The 24346-nt window shown below is 47.8% G+C and overlaps 1 protein-coding gene across 1 annotated transcript in view; it reads left to right on the forward strand.

Moving 5' to 3' along the window:
- Positions 1-233: 233 nt before the first annotated feature.
- Positions 234-24346, forward strand: part of SLC43A2 (solute carrier family 43 member 2) — a 74352-nt gene continuing 50239 nt past the window's right edge. The window contains exons 1-5 of the mRNA XM_086955212.1: positions 234-397; positions 4094-4293; positions 15063-15270; positions 18579-18634; positions 18980-19056. Of these exons, the coding sequence (XP_086811338.1) occupies positions 4134-4293; positions 15063-15270; positions 18579-18634; positions 18980-19056 (501 nt within the window). The 5' untranslated portion in view covers positions 234-397; positions 4094-4133. The remainder of the gene's footprint in view (positions 398-4093; positions 4294-15062; positions 15271-18578; positions 18635-18979; positions 19057-24346) is intronic.

Consider the following 24346-nt stretch of genomic DNA (forward strand, 5'->3'; position numbering starts at 1 on the left):
GGGTCACCGGCTTTCTTGTTTTCGTTCCTTCTCTTCTCAGAAAGTATTTTTCTCAGAGTTGTTTGTCTCTCTCTGCTTCCGGCAGCTGATTCGTTCAGTCTGGGCTGGAAACAGCCACCACCCAATCAGCAAGCAGTACCATTTCATTGTTCAAATCAGCGTACAGCTGTGGTCCGCTAAGCCAATCGGCGACAAGCCGTGTTTATGCCTTTCAGACTGAGATGAATAAAAGAGGATCGGAATAAAGAGCCCAAGGAAAGGTGCGGACGGGCGCAAGACGCGGAAGCCGGTCCGAGGGGCAGGGGGTGCCCGGCAAGGAACACCGGGCTAGGGAGAGGGTTAGCCCGGCCAGGAAGGAACAAAGGGAGCAGGACCAACAGCTCCATCACAGCCAAAGGTAAAGAGAGGGCAGTTAAAGGAGAACAGAGGGCAATTAGATAGGCATGACAGGGGCTGGGATATTACGAAGATAGATACCAAATATGGAAACATTGGTGTGCTGGCAATAAAAATAGCAAGTGGGCAAATGGATGACAGGGGCAATTAGACGAAGCAATTGCGGGTTTTAGGACGAGGACTGCGTGGAATTAGGACTAATGGGTGGAACATCTGTGCACCAGGATGATCGATAACTGCGCAAATGTGGCAAATGGCAGGGGCACTTATGCAATAATCTGGAGCCACGGGCAGCTACGGAGGCACTGGGGACGCGGGACGACGAGGACATCTAGGATAGTTTGGGAGATAGGATAGCAGTGCTACTGGAGCGATAACGGGCTCAGGGGAAATACATTGTGGAAATAACTTTGTGACAGTCGCACGGGCACTGGGGCAATAAATACCTAACTGGTAGAGCGCAGGACCACGAAGACAGTAGAACGTTTGCCACAGAAGCATTGGCACTGGTGCAATAACTGGGGGTGAGAGTATTATGATTATTAGGGTAATAGGAGGTAGTTCATACGTGGATATTATGAGCATTGGCAATACGTGAGAGGTGCACGGGGGTACAGATAGTTGATTGTTTTAATGTATTGAACACCGTGTTAGTAGCACAGAATCTACATAATAGCAGTGAGACCTGGAACAGTAACTGTTGCTCTGTGTACGAGAGGGATGTGGTTAATAGTGTAGGACTAGCACATTGACAGGAGTACTAGGGCACCAGCTCTTTCCTGCCAGGTTCACTGGGGGGCCCTGGGCAAATAGCCTGGGCTTTTGTAATAATAGCACAAGAACTAGGGCAATAATGAGTCTAGTGAGCCTTGATGGGGTGCGGCGACAATTAAAAACACACTGGGGACAAAAACTGTGGAACTGGTGAAAAAACAGATTAATGACAAGTATTGAGATAATAGGCAGGGGGCACTGGGGCATTAGCTGGACCAATGCGTACCAAAGCAGCTGTAGTGACATTAACTACAGCAGTGGAGAGAAAGGTTACAGAAGCGTGGCAATATCTGACGATTGGCCATAATACAGGGGATATTCTGCGTTATGACAGACAATAAGGAACAACAGCAGGCATACTGAGTATCCCGCACAAAAGCAGGAGCAATCGACAACAAGATAAATGTTGCCGACACTACTGGTGGTAATAATTTGGGCAGTGACAGCTCAACAGCTATCAAATTAAGCATCGGGGACAGTTGCAAGCCTGCTAGGAATAAAGTGTGGAGTTGGGAGAATATAACGCACACGGGGACAGTGACTGGAGAATGGGGCAATAACCAAGCAAATTGTATGATCCCTGCATGGGCGCTGGAGCAGGAACTTCGGCGCTTGGGTCCTACAGCTCGCGCTCAGGCTCGTGCACTGCCGGCCAGGCTCGTGCGCCGCTGTACCCTTGTCCCGCAGGATGAGCTCAGTCTGCAAGGCGCGCGCCGCCCGGGCACCTGCGCAGTGTCTCCCTTCCGCGTGCACCGGCTGTTCTGCGGCTCCCCTCTCTCGCGCCTGCCGGTTCGAACCGGCTCCAGCTGAACAGGCGTGGGAGCCGCAGCCTAGCGACCGTCCGGCACACCAATGAGAAGCGCCGAGGCTGAGTGTCTCAGCCTATGAGGCTGCAGAGGCCGATCCACTGATCTCAGGAACGCGCGTCATTGTATAGGTTTAGCTAATAGGAAAGTGAAGAAAGTAGCGCGGTGGGGCAGTAGGGATGGTAGATGTTAATATAGATAACATAGTATATTGTTTCTACCATTCCTTTCGAGGGGCATAATAACATTCCCTATTTTTTGGTAAGAATGTTGACAATTTCGCATGCCTTTCCTTCAATATTTTTCAAACCTTCCCAACTCTGCCTTTTTAGACTGTCGCTCAAAATAATTGTATTACAACTCATTCGCTTACTCATTAAAGGGACCCCCCACCCCGTGTAGAACATATTTTGTAGAGTTATTGACTTTGGTCGTATACCTTTTCTTTTGTTTAAATGCCTATGTTTTTACTGTTTTACAAGCTATAAGGCCTGGTTTGTCATCCCTTTCCTTGCCCCTCGCCTTCTCCTCTGTATCCCATTCTTCCCATGCATGCTAATGTTTTAACACTCCAGGGTGATTTTGCATGGCATGAGAGTTTTATTGATCAACTGACATTAATGCGACTCCTGGGTGCCGTTGATTTCAAATTATAAATAGGCTGAATATATCAACATATTTTAAGCAATAATAGAGAAAAATGGCTCCCCTATTTCTGGCTAGTTGACATTTCTGGTTTCCACAGACCCGTTCAAGTCAAGAACGAAAGTCATTGTGCAGAATTGCCCTTTTATTTCTATTCTCTCATAGCTCCAATTCCCTACAGAATGGCTTTAAGTAGACTTCTACTGAAAGTGTGGAAAGTAGGACGATTTGTAGCTGTTTACAGGAATAATACAAACAGTGACACACCCAAATGTCTATTAGTGTTAAATCACCCTAAAAATAAAAAGTACAAAAACATGAAAACCTTATTTACAAGAATGCACACTGACTAACTACACAGAAAAAAACTTGCAATGTTAAGGGTTTGCTTTGTTGTCGTCTGGAGGTACTATAAGGGCTTGTGGCCCAAAGGAGAAGCCATACTTCGGACGTAGAGCTGATAATGGATGCATCAGAGAGATCATTCTTCTCACATTTGGCTTCTGATTGACTTTATTCCTGGAGGAGTCTACCATGAATAATTTGAATTAATCTTCCTTTCTGATGATAGCCTCACCTTTGTTTCATTGTCAAGCCCACACGGTTGAAATATAAAACCACTGGACTTCATGGTGATTGGCTGATAAAAGCAGAATTCAATAAGCCCCTGCTTCTTATGCAAGCATATTAAAACATAACCTATTACACAGGAATGCCACACTCCCAGGGTACCTGTGGTATTACGTTATTTTTTCCGTGACAGTCAGATATGGATGGCAGATATTCCTGCAATATTCTGCTGTTTTGGTTCTATATATTTCCGGTAAAGAATATGCACATCTCTGTCCCCTGTGTCTCCCTTAACATTAAGTCAGTCCACTCCATCAGCCTAACACCTTAGTCAGTCCACTCCATCAGCAGAACACCTTAGTCATTGTGTATTGACTCCTTGAGCTGCCCAGAGATGAAGGGGGCGAGTGGGGTTTGTCATTGATGGGCACAGTTACTTAGTTGGGTAGAAAACAGGCGTGTGCCTGCTCTTGAGACTCGTTGCCTTCAGCAAAGTGGGGAAACATTCCAGGGGAGGTTGAGGAACGACTATATTGTTTGCCCCTGAGGTGACCTTATAATACAAAAGAGCTGTGTGCACCTACCGCCCCTCCCCCACCATCAGTAGAATTGCATTTTGAATGTCAGGTTTTGTCCTAATCTACCTGTTTTCTCTTTCTACCCATACAACTCCTGACCCTCTCTCCCACCCTGCTCCTGCACAGGCATTCATTTTGAATTGAAGGGGTTAATAAAGGTCTTTTGTCGCCTGCAGGAAGTATTGTACATCTCTTCTTGACTGTGGTGGGTGTCATAGTAGGAGTGATCAGTGGTGCTGTAGTCAATAGTGGCAGGATGCGTGGCAGTGCAATAAGGGTTTGAAGAGCAACCCTATTAAGGCTGATCTATTCTTTGTTTTTCAGATCTACGCTGTGAAGAAAGACCCCTCTTCAAACATTCAACATGGCTCCCACACTAGCAACGGCCCACCAGCGCCGCTGGTGGATGGCCTCCACCGCCGTAATCGAGAACCTCCTCTTTTCAGCTGTGCTGCTGGGTTGGGGCTCCTTGCTCATTATGCTGAAGTCAGAGGGCTTTTACTCCTACCTGTGCCACTATCCAGGTAAGCAGGGCATCGGCAGAGCAAGCTTATGCCTGGTCAGAGCATTCTTGGGGTCATTGAGGTCATTGGAAGGGGAAGCATTTCCATAAGCAGAACACACCTGAATTTGCAGGTCAAGGAGGGAACCCAGTGACAACTGGACATGGTGGAAAGGTCCAAGGTCTCTGCTTAGGGAGCCAGGTGCCTGGCATATTTGAGATAAGCATCTCCTGCCCTCTGAAGTGACACTGTGCCGCACTCTTCTTCTTTGTTGCTAGCCTTCCCTGCACTTTTCATGCACTGGACTCCCGACCCCCCCTTTTTACTTCCTCCTCCACCTCTGCCCTTCAATGCCTGTTGTCCAAGGTAGATTTCACAGTTACTGGGCTCCAGAGAAAGCGCTGGTGGAAGACGAAAAGAGGAAATTTCCATTCACTAGTTCTTTTGCTAGTTAATAATTACTGTGCATGGGAGGGAAGGGTGCGGGCGCTGCTGTTCTCTGGAGAAATAAATACCAATGAATGGTATTTTCTTTCGTTACTGACTTATGAGACCCCTGCCTATATTGTGGAACGGTTGGAAGTGCAGGGGCTTTGTTAGGAGTATAACAGTACCCTCACTGTAGGGCATTTACAATGCACCAATCTTTGCTATGTTTCCTTCACCTATTTACAGTGAAGTGGTGGCAGAGCAAACTGTTTAGTTTCGTGCATTTACCTATTGTAAGTTTCCCTGATAGACACTGTCTGTTTCACTTGTTTCTTTCTAGAAAGTGAGGAAAAAGAGTTTACCCAGATATGTGGCCACACTTTAGATACCTGGAAAGCACTATGCTCGGCACATTACCGTAGAATTAGTGGAGTGGTGTCTCTGGACAGGAGGGGACCAGGTGAAACCATAGGAGACGCTGGGAAGTTTCTGGACAATTCGAAGACGTGTAAGGGACAGTATACCCCCCATAAATAAGAGAGCCCCTGGGGATAACCTTTAAGGTGACTAGAGTGCACTTGGGAACAGAGAGGTTTGAGAGCTGCTAAACAGCCGTAAGGGATGGGCCAAGAACCCCATGATTGGGAGAGAAGATTAAAAAGTGTCTGGGGCTGAGAAAGAGTTGGAGAACCCCTGAAGGCAAATAAGAATCTGGTTATTAGCACATTGGGGTAGAGAGCGAGGGCATACAACTACTTGTAAACTAGAGCACAATTTACCCCACTTGGAGTAAAGAGCTTGGAGCTGAGAGAAAAGAGCAAGGTGTTTTGGGCAACAGAGAGCAAGGTGCTACCCTGGATGTATAGAGTGAGTGCTCGGGTGCACCCTTGGAATAGAAAAAGCGACAGACACCTACAAACAGATCCCCACAGAAAGATTCTGGCAGCTCCTTATCTGCTTGTTGGCTCGGAGATAGAGCTCAAGGGTCGGCTTCTACTTTCTGCTGAGGAGCATTTCCTGGTGGCGCTTGCTGGCAGGCTAGATAGGCGCTGCGTCTTCTTTTCATGCACTTCGGTTTTTGTGACTGTTGACTACGCCCTGTCCATCCTAACCAACCTCCTCTCCATAGTTTGTTTACTCGTACTACCCCAAACCCTGCCTCCTTGATATAAGGGAACCTCTCCACCCCTTTTGTTTCCCAGAAGTTTATATATTGTATTGAAACATTATATTGCACACAATTTGCAACATGGCCAGCAAAGCGCTTCAAAGAGACCAGAACTGTACCCAGTGTAACAATATAACCTAGATAGCTTCACAGGGCGAATGCAGCCTTACGCGAGTTCTCCAGATAAATATGGAGGAGGGGCGAGTGTTTCATGGAGGGAGGAATATAGCATTTTTAATTTTATTCATTTAGTTATAGGTTTTGGTGAAGCCCTGCACGCTGGTCTGGAGCCACTGATCTTGGATATTTTTGAGTGACAAGAGGGGATTCTGATACAGTGTTTTTGTAAGAAGTGCTGTTTTGTAGATTCTGTTGATGTAGTGATTGATAGAGTCGGGTCTAATGCCAGGGCCTTAGCGTAAGAAACCATAGTGGGCAATCCCTTGAGTGGCTACTATTTTTAGCCAGGATAACATCGAGGAAAAGTCACTAGAGTCAAAACTCTGCCTTGTTTGGCCTCAGTTTGATGTAGAAACGGGTCACCAGACATTTCTCTGGATGTCATTTTTATGCTTTTAGACTTGTAGTAACTTGTAGTAATATCAGAGCTTGCCAAAGGGCTACGCCTCTCCTCCAACCTTATTCCCTTTTGTTTTCATGGACCTTGCTCCCCTCATTTTCTTAAGTCTATTATTTTTCCTTGCTGGATCCCATCTTTGTCCATATTAGCATCCCCTAAGGCCCTGGAACTTTGGTCCACTGGTCACTGGTTTAAGTAAGTTGTCAGTGTTTAGCAGTATTTATAGCACTGTTGGGCATGCAGCCAAAATGGCCTCTGTGCACCCTCAAGCTAGGCATAATAGTGGGCGTTGAGCTGTTAAAATGTGCATGGGTTTTGCTATTCTTGCCTACTGAAAGCTTAGCAGGATCTGATGACTCTGTGCATCCGAATATGGGGTGCGGCCTGACTTCTGGAGCCTGACGCACGAAGATCATAAAACTGCTTAAAGTGCTGACGTTGGGGACAGAAGGAACTACCTCGCCAGCAATATGAGATGTGAAATCCTGGGCCAGGATTTCACAAGACAGCGGGTAGGGAGGGTGGTGTGAACTCCGATCTCTTTGCACAAACAAAACAATGTCCAGTGAAAGCAGGATGGCTGGCCAGGAGGCCATGGACACTCAAAGAACTCACTGAGGAGTGGGCGAAGCTAGAGTCAGAAATACCTTAAAGAAGGGTAAAGTGCTGCAGAGTTCAAAATTAGGGTGAGCAGAGAGCAGTGGCACACCAGAGCACACGGGTAGGCGGCTGTGCACTTTACAGAGATGCTCCTGAAGCCAGAGGTGGACAAATACTGGAGTAAATCTATGATGCAGAAAGACAGGAGGGGGTTGGTGGTAGCAGAACAAGGAACACATACTCCAGAGTACGTCAGAAGGGGGCAGGCGGTGGGTAGAGATATCAGGGTCCAAAAAGAGAGCAGCCAGATTGAGAGCAGAGCTACACCACAGTCCAGAAAGAGAAGGGCCTGTAGGGAGAACAAAAGTACTCGGGAGCCGGAAAATGCATTTACTGTAAGGACCATAGATATTCAAGAGCCCTGGGAGAGATACATGGGAGGGTGAATGCCAGCGATAATAGGGACAGGCCACTTAAGTTCACATACATTACAGAGCTTAATTTGTAAAAACAATAAGTGCCAGGGCCCTTGACAAGAGGCCACTGCAGCTTATACCACCCATTTTCCCAGTCAGCGCTTCCAATGACAGTACCAACACAACTATTAACTGTCATACTCCTACAAGTGTGACAATCCAGACTATTTCAGGCCCCAAAAACTAAAAGAATGTCTTGGGCGGCAGGTTTTAGTCATTTTAATGTATATTAAGTTATTAAACATCTAATGTTGTGCTCATCTATAAATTGCACAAACAGTGCCACCGTGTGGCAGACTGCCACAAGTGCTGGTGTTGATAATTAAGTACCATTGTCGAGCACCGGAAACCACCAGCTTAAATTGAGCACAGCATGCCCCTATAAAGGATACTCGGTTTTCAGAATTCTTTGTATGAAAGCTGTCCCAGCTTTGCTATTCTAGATTATTGCACAGGTGAATTGTACAAGGCATCTGTTTTGGATTGCATAGCCAGGACCATGTATATATATATGTTTATTGAATGACATGCTCAGACTGCTCAGACACACGCAATGAAAGTGAATCAGCCTTTAGAGGGGCGGGCACCACTCAGTGTATTGTAAAGTGCAGGACACCTTGCACTGCTGTACTTCGTAGAAGTGATGTGTCTGATATATGTGAAGTAAATACAATGGCCTGTGCTGCTTTGCACTGTGCATGGTATGCTGTACATCGCACTGCCATGGTAAATATAAGTGTTAAGGACGTGCATTGTAGAAAGGAAGTGTGCAATGTCAGTGCACTGGAGGGCATGCCCACATAACTTTAACTTTGACCCTTTTCTTAGCTCTCGGATATCCCAGGTCACATTCTTATTAACAGAGTATTTCCATGTGTACTCAGGCTGGGAGATCAGCGCTTGCCCATCTCAGGCGTAACCTCGCGAGACCAGATGCAACAACATATGGCAGTTGTGGGGTTTGGGAATCTCCTGCTTGTGGCCAAAGAGACTTCCACTGACCACTGGGTAATTCCTGAACCTGCTGCACAGATGACGTGATAGAAGGCGAACCCCAAGAGGCACTGTCTGCAAGCCAGTTGCAGCACTGATCAAAGGACACCTGTTCAGCCACCAAAAGCAGTGGGGGAGGGGGATTCTGCAAGCTTTTTGGAACAAAGAAATGTCTGTGAGATGAGCCTGGGCCTGACTTCCTGCCAGCTCAGTCTATACATAGGTGACGATGGGAAAAGTTTACTACATATGTGTGAGGGCGCTGCTGCCTCTTCCGTACAGGCTTCATTTTAGGAGAAATGGAAGGAACATGGCGCTTTGGTGCCACCACTAGCAACGCCGTCTAAGAGTAGGAAGGCCAAACAAATAATGGTACACTGGAACATGCTGATGAAACTGATGCTCGGAGCAGTCACCGCAGTATCCAGACCGCCGCCCTACAGCATTGTTGGGGAGGCGAGGCACAGGATCCAATTAATGCCTGTGACTTCAATGCAGAGCCTTAACTTTACAAAGGCCACGTCTCCTTAGTATTAAGGGCTGGAGTGATTGACTTACCATCCACATGTTTTGTGTGTTGCAGGCTTCTTTTCTTGTTTGTGCAGCTTCATCACTGTGAATAAGTAAGATGAGTAGTGATGGGCTGTGGTGGGTGTTGTGCTGTCAGTAGGCCATTTCTACAGGTGTCGAAGTCTGGTCCGGTCTTTTGTTTGCATTAATGGCGACGAGAGCTGGTTTTGGGGCAGTGTTCTATAATACTTGCGGAACAACAGGGAAAGACTCCTTCATGCCAAGTGCTGTACAAATAGAGCAGGGAACGGACATTTCTAGGGTAACCTGGACTGGTTCTATTACTAGAACAGATGTTTCTCGTATTGTATTGCAACATGTATATAGCTTTTATTAAAGTTGTGGGAGTGCCAATACATGTGACTTGTGTTTTCTGTGTTGAAAGAGCTGTATTTGGCCCTCACTAAGTTCCAACATGAAGTTCAGCAAGAAAGATGATTGCACAAGTAAAATGCTGCTGCCATGACCTTCCTTGTCCAGCTCTTTCATGGTAAACAACCACAAGGTATTTACTGTTTCAAGGCCAGAAGCAAAAGCCAAAAAGTGTTTGCATTTTTGATTGTGTTGATGCCTACTTGCATCATGCCTCTCAGAAGCCCAGGTGCTTCAAAGTAAATAAAACACATATGTTGATTTAAGTTCACCTGCAATCAGCTGAAACATGTCGTTTTCTAGTGTGTTGGTGCCACAGCTCTTTGCCAAGCAGCCAGGACAAACTGTGACTGCAAATACTCCGAAGCACTCAACATTTGTGCAGAGGCAGTTTGCTCGGATTCAAACGTGAGCATAAATCAGTCAGTAAATGTCCACGTAGGGTGCTTGCGCCTGTTTTGCGCACAGCATCCCACCTAATCCCAAACTGTTTTGCAGAGGCACCGACGACCTCGCAGATCCTGGCGGTGACCACTGAGCAGGACTCGAAAAAAAAGGAGGGCTTTCCAGGTCTGGTTGCATCCATCTAATGTGCACAAAATGCTAGTTTATTTATTTTTTATTTTGCAAGTAATTTCTATTGAAAGTGTAAAAAAGTCACACGCCTCAGTTTTGATGGGCGTATATTATCAGCACTTCTGATGTTGCTATCTCGGGTGGGATTCACCTCACAAATAATGACCGCGAGAGGACGAGCAGGACTAAGATACAGACAAAGAGCTGCTTTTAACACAGCTCGACTTTGTGGTCTCCCATGCCCAGCAGAACTAAGCGCAGCACATGTCCGGCACAGCTGATCACCTGCACAGCTCGAGCTCGCAGGCCCGGCCCGGCGCGAGGATCCGCAGAGACAGCTCGCGCCTACCCCGACGCCGCAGCCGCGCTCTCTGTGCTGACTCAGCCTGGGCTGCGTCTTGTTGTTCTGCTTCTTCCGACCTTTCACCCACATCTGTTTCCTGTTGTAACCCTATCCAAACTGATAACCTGCCTGTCTGAAGAGTGGGGGTGGGTAGCAAACAGCTCAAAAAAATGAGTAAGGGGGAGGGGAGTCGGGAGGTGATGAAAAGGCAGGAACAAGGGAGCCACAAGGTAGTCTTCGTGTCTTCGGGTGATACCGGAAACAGCGTGGACCAGAGAGAGAATAGCCTGAAAGAAATGCGGCCTAGTTCAGAAGCATCCTTGATACTCATGTATTACTTTGTATACTGCGCGCATTTACTTTGCCAATACTTGCCTGAGTTTTCTTGCCAGTGAAATACGTTGTATTGTGTCGTACTGGGGCCTGGGGAGGGCAGTGATGCAAGTAGGCAGGCGCAGAGAGATGCTGCAGTGGACAACAATTATTTGGAAACTAGGGGTGGACTACAAATTCCACTACTGTATTTATAATCTCACACTGCCTGAAGTGCTTCTGTGTACACAGAAGAGAGGGATATTCACAAAATGTTGCATAACCTTCCAAGGAACCAACAGCCCCCTCAAACCTTGACTTTAAAAAAGGAATGAAAGAATGTACACTCCGTGAATAAGGGCTCTTAACTCACTAAGCAGCTACGCTCTCCATTATTCTAAACAGCAAATATAAATTTATTTTCGCTTCTACAGACAGTCATGACTTTTAATATGCTCTTCCTATATGCATTCTCACACAATGTCAATTGTAAATTCGGCGCACTATTCAATTTTTATCATTCCATCAACTGTAGCGTGCTATATTCTCACTAACATGTGCGCCAAAATGTAATAAATGAACAACAATTTTGGGTGCATTTCCCCTGACGATATCGGCTTACCATGCCGACAAAGTGCCTTGTGTTGCATTGGAAATCGAGGCAAGTGTTGAGAAGGGAAGTGGGAAAACGAATGGACAATTGGAAAGAGCAAATAAACAAAGTGAAGTTAAAGATGGAACATGGCAAAGGAAGGGGGGGGGGGGGGGGGGATCCGCGCTGCTCGGAAGATGGAAGGGAAGATGGCGGCCATCTGCTAGACGGCTCAGAAATAGCATGGGTGTTGTATGCAGACATATACCTCGACCCTCTGACGGGAACATCTGCAGGGTCAGACTGTCAACAAGTTCTAATCAGAAAGGGCACATCCAGATCAGAGCCAGGGAGGTGCCCTCTGCACCAATGATGAGTGCCGCACCTATTCATGTGCTGGGGCTATATTAAGAAGAGTGACCCAAATAACTTCTACTACCAGACACTACGTGCTCATAAAATCAGTCTCATTAAGGAGCGTCTGTAGTCCTATATTCCAGCGCAACCTCTACCAAGAACAGCTGCATCTGGCGTGTCCTCAGCTAGTACAGCCCAGCATGGCCTAATAGCAGCGCAGCCTGACAGCGCACTGCAGAGGCCATTGGGAACAGACCTGGCCACCTCCTCTGTGACCACCAGCTCAGGAGTACCACTGAGAACCTCCAAGCATCACCGCACAACACCCCACTGCAGCATTAATTAGAATCCCCAGTACCATCAACTAACCATTCTCAACAGCACAGCTTGGTGCCCAGTGAACCAACAAATGACCTCTCACCGTAGAAGTTGTCAGCCTGAATTACATCAAGAAACCCAAATAAATTAATAGAAATTGCACAGTAACTCCCAAAATGCAATTATTTAGCTTTTTATGAGACACACCAAGAGTGTTGCAAGGCTTACTGAGGTACCCTGCCAGGAGATTAAATAGTCTTCTAGCGGTCACAGCTGGGGGCAGAGGTGTACAGCCCCACTTGCTAGGAACAGAGGGTCGTTAAACAAGCTGGGCTGCTTCGAATAAGATGCACGATATAAGAAAGTTGCAAAATATCAATATCTTATAGGGGCCACCCATTGAAATGAAAAAACAACGATTGCCCTTTTAGCCAGTCTTGCATCATCCATCAGAGGTCACCAACCATAAGGATTCTGGACCGACTCTTTTTTCCTGATGCCTCTTTGGGTTGTTAAAGACATTGTGACATCACTTATTAGATGGCCCATTAAATAACGGTCTTGGACATATGCTAGCCAAGTTCAGAACGAGTGACCAAAGGCCGGAATTAAAGTTTGGCCCTCCTACATAGTTCAGACCACAGTCCCCGATAGACCCAAATCTGCCAACAGCCTGGTCAGGGAGAATTGGGTACCCAGGCCCTGTATTTTACACCACCATGCCTTTATTAGGGAAACTCGCGTGTTGTGCTTGGGAAAGGAAAGGTTTCTTAGAAACAGCAAGGAGGCAAAACTCACTCTCATCCTGAGAAAACTATAGGAAAAAGCAAAAACATGTCTAATCAAAATATGGGGTCCCTCATACTAGAGAGAGGAGTTCCCGAGCCAAACTGCAAACAGTGCCTTGGTGCAAGCAAGGAGAAATGACCCCCTTGACTGCTGTTGGCGTAGTCAAATACAGCACTGTCGGGGGTTCAATTATCCACTGCACCTGTTGCACCAATTGTACTTACGCCCCTGCCCGCAAACCAGTTCTTTTGTCACGCCTTCGAAAAGGGGCTGCGGGCAGTTCTATGGGCTTTATTGAGAAGGGCTCATTGGTGTGTGAGGCGGGTCAGGCGTCACTTTGATAGGGGGCAAAGGGCTTTTGCGGGGGGCAGGACCTTATTTAAAGGGCGAATTCACAGTGGCGTGTTCGATGGGGGTCGGGGGCACTTTTTGTGGGGGTGGTTAGGGAGTCACAGAAAAGGCAACGTTTCTTTTGAGCTTGGCTCAGTTACTTGCTTGAGTGACCCCGGAGATCTGCTGTGGGATGGGGGGGTCGTGTTTCTTTCAGCGGGGTCCAAGTGGCTTCTGTGGCGGGGGATAGGGGCTTGTTTGAGAGGGCTCCGTGACTTGTAAGGCCCAGAGAGGGCAGGGGACAAAAAAGGCTGTTTGGTAGGCCCAGTGGCTTGAGTGAAAGATACGTAGGTCGGAGCTTCTGTGGCTGTGAGGGGGGGCCCTGCGGCTCCTTTGTGAGGCGCTGACAGCAGCTTCTGCTCGGGGGCGGCCCCTTCGAGCTCCCGGCTGAGCTCCCGCTGCAACAGAGGTCAGCGGAGGTCACTCAGCTGCTGGACTCCCGCCGGGTTGTTTACTTGGCCAGTTGCGTGAAGTCATCTCAGGAATGTGTTTTTTACACTCCACCTGATGTTTGACAGCCATTTATTCGGTGTCCCGCCCCGATTTTCCCTTGACTGCGGGCCCATCCACCCCTCCTTGCCCGTTCATAGAATTCTCTCCACACAGTGTCTGCCCGGGCCCAGCGGCCCTGCACCTGCACCCCCCACCCTCGCCCCCCACCCTCTCATCCTCTGGCTGCCCTGCCATCCTAAGTGTTGGGTGCCCAGCTCTCTCCAGCCCCTGACTGTGCCTGTCTTTGCACCGCTACCTACGGCTGATCCCAACTCCGCCGCCTGCCTTCTCTCACTCCAAGCCCCTTCCTCTGCTCGTTCACCGCACCACCCCTCTAACCCCGGTATGTCTTGCCATCTCAGTCCGCGTCTTGCTCCTTCTGTGCGTTGCTCTCCTTGTGAGCCCAGGTCGCGCCCCCACTCCAGTTCTTCAAATGGGCCGGTACTGTCCGGTACGGAGTATCGGCACTTTTTTATTTTGAGAGGAAGAGTACCGGCACTTCTCAAGAGAAATGCAATACTTTTAATTGGAGACTACCAGCACTTCTCAAAAAACTTCTATGTTTCCATTTCAAGCACTGCCCCACTCTCAACTATTGCCCCCTCACGGCCTGTGCCCGTCTTCCCGTGTATGTGCCTCCTCCCTGATAAGTGGCCCCATTTCTTTCCCTCCTGATTACAGCATTCTGCTGCCTGGAGCACATCTGAAACATGGGGGGCGGTGAACGTCTTGCTATGATTGAAGGGATCAAGCCATTCCCACCAAGGTCAAGCTGGGGCCTTCACAAGGTCACAGATGTCCTTTATGGCTTCTCCCACGGATGTTCACTGGCCCAGCCTCTTTACCATGTACAGGATCCCTCTTGCCCAAGCCCTGTAGAGTGGAGCACTTGTATATATGCTGATGATACTCTGATACCCTGCCTCTTCTCTGAGGAGCCAGACCCCAGCTATTGACCTCCAACAACAGATGCAACACAATTGGCTGTGCTCACAACCTTAGTATACCCTAGGCTGTGTCAGCTGTCATATGTACCAGAGGTCAACAAAAGAACTAAACACATTGTTCTGCCTCCGTCCTTGGGGCCCTGCATCTCAGTGGAGAGCCTTGTGACTCTCATTGCGTTTTCCATTAAGGTAACAACCTATTCACTCATTTTCCTTCTCCCCAAAGAGATCACTGAACCTCCTATCAAGTTACAGTATTGTCACTCACATCACATCCTTCACATTGTTATCTATTCACTCACCCTGGCTGCGACCATCGCTCCTTTTCTACCATCATGGTGATGTTTGGCTCAGTAATTCCTATGGGTTCTTTTGGTGCCTGCTAGTACTGGGCCCTGAATTCTGGCCTACAGTGAAGTCTATTGCCACATCTGTGCGATCATTTTACCATCTCTCCTTTTCTTTTCCTCCCTTCCACTCCTGCAGAAAACTCCACCAACAGCTCGAGTTCGGGGAACGAGTCAGAGAAGGAGACGATGCTGATTGAGCTGAACGGGTGGCTGGTCTGTAAAGAACAGGACGAAATGCTCAACTTGGCCTTCACAGTGGGCTCCTTCCTGCTCAGTGCCATCACCCTGCCGCTGGGTATTGTCATGGACAAGTATGGACCACGGAAGCTGCGTCTGCTGGGCAGGTGAGTTCTGCTGTCTGTAGGACCATGGACTTGAATCTCCCTAGGGTGGGCGGCCTCCCTCTGCTCGACCTATCCTCTCTGTCCCCAGAGCTAGCCACCTTCAAAGTGGGCTCTTTCTAGACTATCACTTCCCACTTTCATGAGCAAGTGCGGAGTTTGAAGGCTGTATGAGATGGGTACAGTGGAGCAAGTCCCCACAGCGGAGATTGAGTACCAGGGCCAGTCATCTACTTACACATGGCTGGTTTTTCACATATCTTAAATAAAGTCACGCTTCCCTCAGTGCCTCTCACCTCCATCCATGGCCAGCAATTTCCACCTGTGGGACCATTCAGGCACTTCCCTCTCCTTAGCTACTTGCTGGGCTGTCTGGAGGCCTGTGATTTTTGTTGTTGTTTGCAGCCCCTACCCTTAGCCCTCATCACCTGGCAGTGACCTGCCTCCTCCCCATTCTCATTTTTTCTCATTTGCACAGTCGGGGTCTGTCACCATCCGCACAGCAGCGGATGTCAAGCTTTCCTCTTTGGGGGCCGTCCAGAAAAGGCAGGACCCCTCACTATCTGCGAACGTCACTTACTCTTTAGAGGAATGTGCATCCTTTTTTGAGGTTTTGGGGTTTTTGTGGTATTAATTGTGGGTACTGTTGCCGGAACAGATGCAGCATGCTACAGTAAATAACATACAATAAATTGAATGTCCAACTAGAGCTATTACTGCCACGGTAGATAGGCCTACATTCACAGGCAGATAAAAAGAGCAGTTAAAAGAAAGATACACGAGCCCAAACGTATTCGTACCTTTGATGCACTTGATTTTCTTTAACATTGTGCCCCGTGGCCAGCGTTTTACCTGTGTTGAAGCGTGTTTGAAAACTTTCAGAGACTGCCAATTCTTCTACAGTTTGGTTACTTGTGGCTAATCAATGAGGCAGAGGTTCCAGGCAGGGGCATGAAATGGCTGTTACCTGGCTATGATATGTCTAGCCATTAGTTCTCTTGTCTCAGCAGCTCATATCCGAGGTTAGGCAGCTGGGTTGGTGACCCTGCTGCTGAGCTCCTAATAATGCAGTTCCTAAGTCCAGTTAGCCCTAAATCCCACCACCCACTAGAACTGGGGTCCCACCCAAGTTCCTGCAGTGTTCAAGTAGCAACGGGCAAGTTCTATGAAAGTGTTGATGTCCACAGTGAATGGGGCTGTTGGGGGCACAGTAGGACATGTATTTAGGATTAGACCAGTTAGGGACCAACCTTTACGTGTGCTCACCTCATCCTTTGAGTCTAAGCCACAATGTCGTTAATCCTAGCTACAATGGTCACAGGGCTTTTGTAAGCGATTGTAGGGCATGAAATGGAAAGATGGTAGAGGACCTCAAGCATGTGTTTTGGAGCGGTAAAGTGAGTACAACTGAGTTAGCAGCCGGGCTTTCTGGCTAATTATAGCACTGAGTCTATGTTGTTAGCTGTGCTGGAAGACATTATATATTTATGAAGTTTTATATAGCGCAAACTTGATCCCGGAGGATATCGGAGCGCTTTACAACTTAAACATTAATGTTAACGGTTTATCCGAAATCAGTTTACTGTCTGTCCGTCAATTTATCCAGAAAACAAAAACACTAACTTTCTCCAGAAAGAAAATACATGCTCAGGGCCCATCCCAGACTATAGGTGAGAAGTTGATCAGGGCAAGTCTGCAGCCCTGATCCTACTAGCCCTTTCAGCAGCTTTCAACACTGTGTCTCACTGTCTGTTGATTAACAACCTTTTTGTTAGGGCTCGCCTGCTGATGCGCTTGTTGACATTGGCATGCATTCCAAAGCTGTCCAATGGCTGGCTCGTTTTTGAAAAATTAGTCGTAAATAGTTCAACTGGGCTCTTTATGATCCAATTCCCATAAATCCGAATGCGCAGTCCCACAGGGCTCCTCACTAAGCCCTACTTTTTAAATGTTTATGTGGCCTCTTTTGCTACAATAGTAAGGAAATGAGGTTTCAACGTATGTTCGTATGCTGACATTACCCAGCTGATCATTTCACTAGGAGAGTACTAAGAGGAAACACATGGCAAACTACAGAAGTGCCTCACCGAAGTGGCAGACTGAATGACTAACCAAAGGCCTGACACAACCAAAGTCCAGCCACTTCACCAGTGACTTTACCAAAGTAGTAAGTCCGGACTAAACAAAGGCCAGACCATTGTCTAAAGTTAAATGCAGACAAAACTGAGATCCTGCTATTCGTGGGGCCTATCAGACGTGGGCTGCCTCCTGGTGACCAGAACCTCTGGGCAACATGCCTCTCCCATAGAAATCTGCAAAAAATCTTGGGTTCATTATTGATGACTTTCTGAATCATTTTGTCCACCATAAGCGTGGAAGGGTATACTCAGATGTGATGATTGCACCATCAGGATTCAATTCTAGCAAGCCGGGCCGAAGACGGCTGAAATGCCAGAAACCGGTCCCCGGAAGCTTGTTTCCTTCCCAGTATAAGAATTGGCTTGGTAGTTTGGTTTGCCCTGTTCCCATGATGCACTGGGCCAGGGACAGACTAATTTGCATATAGCCAGGTTCTGAGCTGGGATGGTGCAGTGAGCTAAAAAACGGTGATGGATCAAGCCCTGATCTGTTGACTGGGTAGGAGTGTTCTGCTTAATTCAGATACTCTGTCCATCACCTCCCCCTTTTCTGAATCGACTTTCTTTTGAAGCAAGAACATATTAACTCCGCCACGAGTGCAGGGGTCTTATGTGAATCAGGCTCTTGGAGCTCAAATGGTCACTTTAGAGTGGAAGCCGAAAGAAAGAATCCACTCTGGCCACCAGCTTCTTTCAGCAATAAGCAGTCTCTATTATATGTAAATAATCTTGGTGGTTTTCACATTTAAGAGATCTGCTCCTACAAAGAGCACCTTTGACTATCTTATGGAACTGTGTGTTATTCCTCAAAAATAACAATGAATGACAGAAAATCGATCTCAGATATGTCACTCACCTTTGAGGACCGAACCCCTTTCTCTCTCTTCCTTCACCTCATCTTTCCCAGTTCCCTGTTCTTCCTCACCCCTAGTTGTTACTTCCTTTTCCCAATCACCCCTTGCTGTCTTAACATAACATAACATAACATAACATAACATAACATAACATAACATGTGTATTTGTAAAGCGCACGTTCACCCTTGGGTATCTTGGCGCTGAATAACAGATGTTTATGTCTTCCTGGGTAATCAGGGTGATTGTGCACTGTGTTTTATTCCTGGGGTGGTGACAGCCCGCTGTATTGAACCAACCTGCTCATCCTCTCTCTTGCAGCGCCTGCTTCGCGGTGTCGTGTCTGATGATTGCTTACGCCGCCAGTAACCCAAACTGTGAGTCCATCCTTCTTAGGGTAACTTAGTCTGGGAGCATTGGGGGATTTTGGGGGGAGAGGGGTGCGAGGGCCCACTGGATTGAGTGGGGGGAAAGCAGCGGAAATGACATCCACTCTATGCAGCGCTGGTATTTGTTCAGTTCAGGCTTGTTTCTTTATTTGGATTACATTACTAGACTCTCTGAATATCTGAAGAAGAAGGCACTGTCTGTCCCGCAGAGGTGGGGGTGGGGGAGTGTATTGTGTTGGGTGGCTTGGCGGCTTGTTGCCGTTTGCATGGGGGGTGTAGCTGATGCTGTGCTCGGTTCTGCGTTAATAATGAAACAGTGTCTGCTCTTTCCAGCTCTCTCCGTCCTCATCTTCGTCTCCTTGAGCCTCAACGGCTTCGGCGGGATGTGCATGACCTTCACGTCACTCACCGTAAGTGCAAACTCTCTTACTCGTTGCTCAGCCTGTGTGAAGTGTTTACTGACAGTGGCTCTGATCGGAGCGGACATCCTCACGGCAGTGTGTTAAATGCAGAGACGAGGCTCACGCGAGCCTTCCCGCTCTCGAGCACAGGGGACACGGCCGTGGGCTTTAAGTAGACAAGTACAGCTCCTTCCAAACTCCTCTCCAGGGCAGAGGACACCGAGCCAGGCAGTACAAGCAGTGCGCATGCGGGAAAGACACTCGGACGCTCCTAAGATGCACTTCAGCAGGGGGGGAGCTCATGGATTCTGGTAGAGTGCCATAACGTTACTTACAAGTGTTGTGGGACTGACTGCTTGATGGGTAGAGCAGTCAGGGGCGTGCATGCATCGAGTCATGAGATTTTAATGTGAATCCTACAAAACTTTATTGCTCCACTTTTGAAGCAGTCCATTCCCGCCGTCGCGAGGAATTGCTGTGGAAAGTTGTCTTCCTGAAATAGATGAACTCTTTCTGCCAGGCCTTCTTTGACATTCTTACCTGCTGTAATCTCATGTTATGATAACAATAAAACTATCAACGTGTCCACGAACCCCTTCCCACTGAGGTGACCTTGCTTAGCGCGGGTGACAAGAGACCCCACTAGAGCAGAGGCCTCAATAGGTGTCATTATTCGGCTCCTCAGCCATTCCCTACCACCCCCCCCGCACCAGGAAAGCAACAGCGGGCTTCAAAGGTCATGCATACCTTGAGAGTCTATGACAGAAAGATGCTGGACATGGTAAAGGTTCTCTACCTGTAAGCATAGGTTTGCAGCCTGTACGTTCACCTGGCTCCTCCATCTTTCGAGCGAGAGGATAAGAAGAGGAAAGCAATCATAATGCGTTTCACAAGAAAACATACAATTCATAGGCCGGGGGAGCCTAGGTTACAGCTAATAAAATTGGGTTTGTGCCACAGTGTACTGTGGATTTAAGGATTACATGCTCGCGAGTAAATATTAGGAAGCCTGAATCTGACTCAATAGACTTTTGAAAAACAACTTGTAATATTACAGACCCACCACTAGAGAGCAGAAGTGTGCTTAGGATTGGATCTTCTGCATCCGCAAACTTGCAATAACAGATCAGTCACACTTTCCTTACCAATGTAAACCTCTGATTTCTGGAATCTTTGGTTTCCTTCGCGATCGTCTCTGGTCTTCGCTACAACTGCGCACCTCTTTTTGTCTCCGGGCCTCCTGAACGGCCTTCACACTGCCTGACAGACCCCGAGAGAGGAAGGGGGAGCTCCCTTGCTGCCACAGGCTCTCTAGCTTTTGTGCATCATATAGATCGAGCCTTTTAAACTATAGGAACATAGGTTTTAGAGTGGGGATATATTGTTGATGGCCTTTTGGTGCATCCTTCTGCCATCCTTGGGTTGGCCTTGGTGAAGCTTCTTCTTTGCTTGAACCATTTCGCTGGGCTTCAGTTCCACCGTAGACCGGCGGCTGGACTTGTGGTTATTCTGACCGTAAACTCACAATGCGCCCCAATGAAGGAGAGCAACGCAACGATGGAGCCTTAAACTTCACCAGCAACAGGTGGGTTTGATTCGGAAACTTGGGCTCAGATTTGGCGATATTTTCCTAATGACAAAACACAGTAATAACATCAGATCACCAAGAGGACAACCAAGGTAAAAAAAAACAGAACCTCGCAGAAAGAGCATCGCGATTCTTAAAGTGCCACAGCACCACGAGCCGGTGGAAGCGTGCTCTGTGAATTCAGGTAACATAGCATGGCGTAAGGTGACCCACACATTTTATTATCCTGTGACTTTCATCTGCCATTTCGAGGATTGGCATGGGCACAGTGCCAGGTCCGTTTTGCCTGGAGTGTTGTCTGAGGTATCCATAGGTAGACTTAGATGACCAATAGCTTCGGTCGGACCATAGTGGGCCTTAGCGACAGGCCCGCGCACAGTTTCTTCGACCTTTAATGCCCGCAGAGAGGGAGGAAGGTCATTTCACGCTGAGGCGCGAGGACGTGAATCGCGTTACTGTCTGCTTTGTGGAGGTGAGGAACAGGATCTGACCCCGGGCTCAGGGGCGGGGACATCCAGGGCTGGGGCCGGAACCCTGGACACCTCGGTAGAAGGATGCTGACTCACGGGTGCAGTTCTCTGTTTGCACAGTACACAGGGTGCACACAGGTGACTCCCTGGGAAGCGTGAGGCAGACCGCTCATACCGCAGCAGTGCATGCGTTGAACATGTCAAAGTACATGGCATCGGGACAGCACTGGGCAGTCAGAGCTGCACAGATTCCGGGCACACTGCTGCACTGCAGCAGTAGGCAACGAGAGTGTCATGGCGCATGCAGCACGACCTCCCTCAGAGTTCCTGGTGTTCATCCTACTGTGACAGGTGCGGCTGTGCTCAGGGTAATGATTAATTAAGCTCACATCTATAGAAACTGCAAGAATGGAGGTTCCAGCTCACGAATGCCTGCCCTGAAGGAGGCTGAAAATATAGGGTAAAGGAGGTACATCACTACAGGAGCCTGAGCGTCACTGCATGTCTGTTCCATATAGCTATCTTTGTGTAACCCAGAGGTCTTCAATCTGTGGGGCGCGACCCCCAGGGGGGTCGTGGAGTCCTGGGAAGGGGGTCGCAGATTCTGCCAGAGTGCAGTTCGGGCTGATCGAGGGTGCTCAAGGCGGAGGCCGCCTAATTCACACCAAGGTGTGAAAAACATCAAAGCCTCGTTAACAAGTAAAGGTCTTTTAAAGACCTGTGATAGTACCCTGGTGTGCCTTTGTGTGTGTCCAAGCTGTTTCAGCCAGGCTGACATGCACGAGCTGAGGGGGGGGGGGGGGGGGGGAGGCTGTAGCCCTTCGAGTTCAATGGAATTAGCTGTGGGTTTACTTTTACTTTTAACGTTTTATATGGCGCTAGTTTAACCCGTAGGTATCAGAGCGCTTTACAAATACACAGTAAACAGCAGAAGGACAGCAGAAGGACATTACAATCATATCATTGGTTCAAGTCCCACGAGCCCTCATACCTGGCGCCTGTGCAGGAGAAATGTGGCTGAGAGTCTGTTCTTCACGGCGAGATGTTTTCACAGCCGGCTGTGACCCTCCCCCCCCCCCCCCCCCCCCCCCCCCAAGCAGGGAGGCACAGAGATGCCCTCCCATGAGAGAGGAAGACGAAGCAGAGAGATACTGACCCCCCATGAGAGAGGCACAGACAAGGTGGGTGAATGAATGATGGGTGGATGGATGGATGAAAGGGTGGACGGATGAAGGATGTATGGATGAAAGGGTGGATGGCTGTATGGATGGACGGATGGAAGGATGAAAGGGTGGACGGATGTGTGAAAAGGTGGGTAGATGAATGATGAGTGGATGGATGTAAAGATGAAAGGGTGGATGGATGGATGAAGGATGGATGGATGTGTGAAAAGGTGGGTGGATGGAGGATGGATGGATGAAAGGGTGGATGGAAGGATGAAAGGGTAGATGGATGAGGGATGGATGTATGGATGGATAAAAGGTTGCATGGATGAATGATGGATGGATTTGTGAAAAGGTGGGTGGATGAGTGATGGGTGAATGGATGGATGTAAGGGTGGATGGATGAAGGATGGATGGAAGGATGGAAGGATGAAAGTGTGGATGGATGGATGAAGGATGGATGTTTGGATGGATAAAAGGTTGCATGGATGAATGATGGATGCATGGATGGATGTGTGAAAAGGTGGGGGATGAATGATGGATGGGTGGGTGGATGGATGGATGAAAGGGTGGGTGGATGAAGGATGGATGTATAGATGAAAGGGTGGATGGATATATGGATGGAATAATGAAAGGGTGGATGGATTAATGAAAGGTTGGATGGATGAAGGATGGATGTATGGATGGAAGGATGAAAGGGTGGATGGATGAAGGAAGGATGGATGGATGTATGGATGGATGGATAGATGGATAAAAGGTTGCATGGATGAATGATGGATGGATGTGTGAAAAGGTGGGTGGAAGAATGATGGGTGGATGGATGGACGGGTGGGTAGGTAAAGGATGGATGGATGGATGTATGGATGGAAGGATGAAAAGGTGGATGGATGAAGGATGTATGGATGGATAAAAGGTTGCATGGATGAATGATGGGTGGATGGATGTGTGAAAAGGTGGGGGATGAATGATGGATGGGTGGATGGATGGATGAAAGGGTGGGTGGACGAAGGATGGATGTATGGATGGAAGGATGAAAGGGTGGATGGATGAAGGATGGATGGATGTGTGGAAGTGTGGGTGGATGAATGATGGATGGATGGATGTGATGAGGTCTAACAGGCGCATTTATGGTTGTCGATAGTTGTTTATGATGAGGAGTACCAGTTTCTAGAATCTTTCGTCGGAAGGGGGTCCTTACGCCTAAAAAGGTTTTACAAGGGGGTCTCGGCATCAAAAAGTTTGAAGACCTCTGGTGTAACCTATCGGCTGGTGTGTGTGTGTGTGTAGTTGGCATTAGCACTGCAGTGCAGATTGGCTCTCTTGCTCCACTGCAGTGTGCCTGTGTCTCTGAAACTTCCCAGAAATTATTTTGGCAAATGGCTGTTGGCAAATTTATATCTGCGACAGGCAAAAAGGCAACTAACACAGTCTAGGGCTCAAAATAGGTCTTAGAAAGCTATTCCCATGTTCAACCCTTGGTAGCTTGGCTGTGAACAGGCAGGCTTAACTTTAAAGACAGGTATGTAAAGCATTTAAAAACACCAATTCAGTAAATAATAAAGACACACCACAATATAAGAATCCAACACCACTTTATAAAAATAGGAAACATTATTATCTTTAAAATGACCCCAAAATGAAACAAATCCAATGTAGGGAACCAGAGATATGAATTTTTAAAGATTTGGCACTATATGGCACATAGAATCCTGTCGCTCCTATTGGGACTTCTGATCGCGCTAGACAGGGTCAAAGTCAAAGTTTTAGGCCGACCGTGATCAAATCAAGGACGTGGTTGTATGTTCTCTCCAATTATATCTTCTAGTAGTTGCTATCTATCAATGACCCAATACTCATCACATTGTTCGATACGGTCGTCTCTGAAAAGTAGCTGATGGATAGCAACTACTAGAAGAGATAATTGGAGAGGGCATACAACCACGTCCTTGATTTGATCAACTGATATATTTTGGATGTTCAATATACTGATTTACATTACTATTGCTCATGTTGCTGGTCATTTAAGAAGGTTTTAGGGTGATTTGCCCTGAGGAAGTCTGTGGCTTATACCACACAAG

This window comes from Lissotriton vulgaris, chromosome 2_1 (assembly GCF_964263255.1).
Source record: "Lissotriton vulgaris chromosome 2_1, aLisVul1.2, whole genome shotgun sequence".
Classification (NCBI taxonomy): Eukaryota; Metazoa; Chordata; class Amphibia; order Caudata; family Salamandridae; genus Lissotriton; species Lissotriton vulgaris.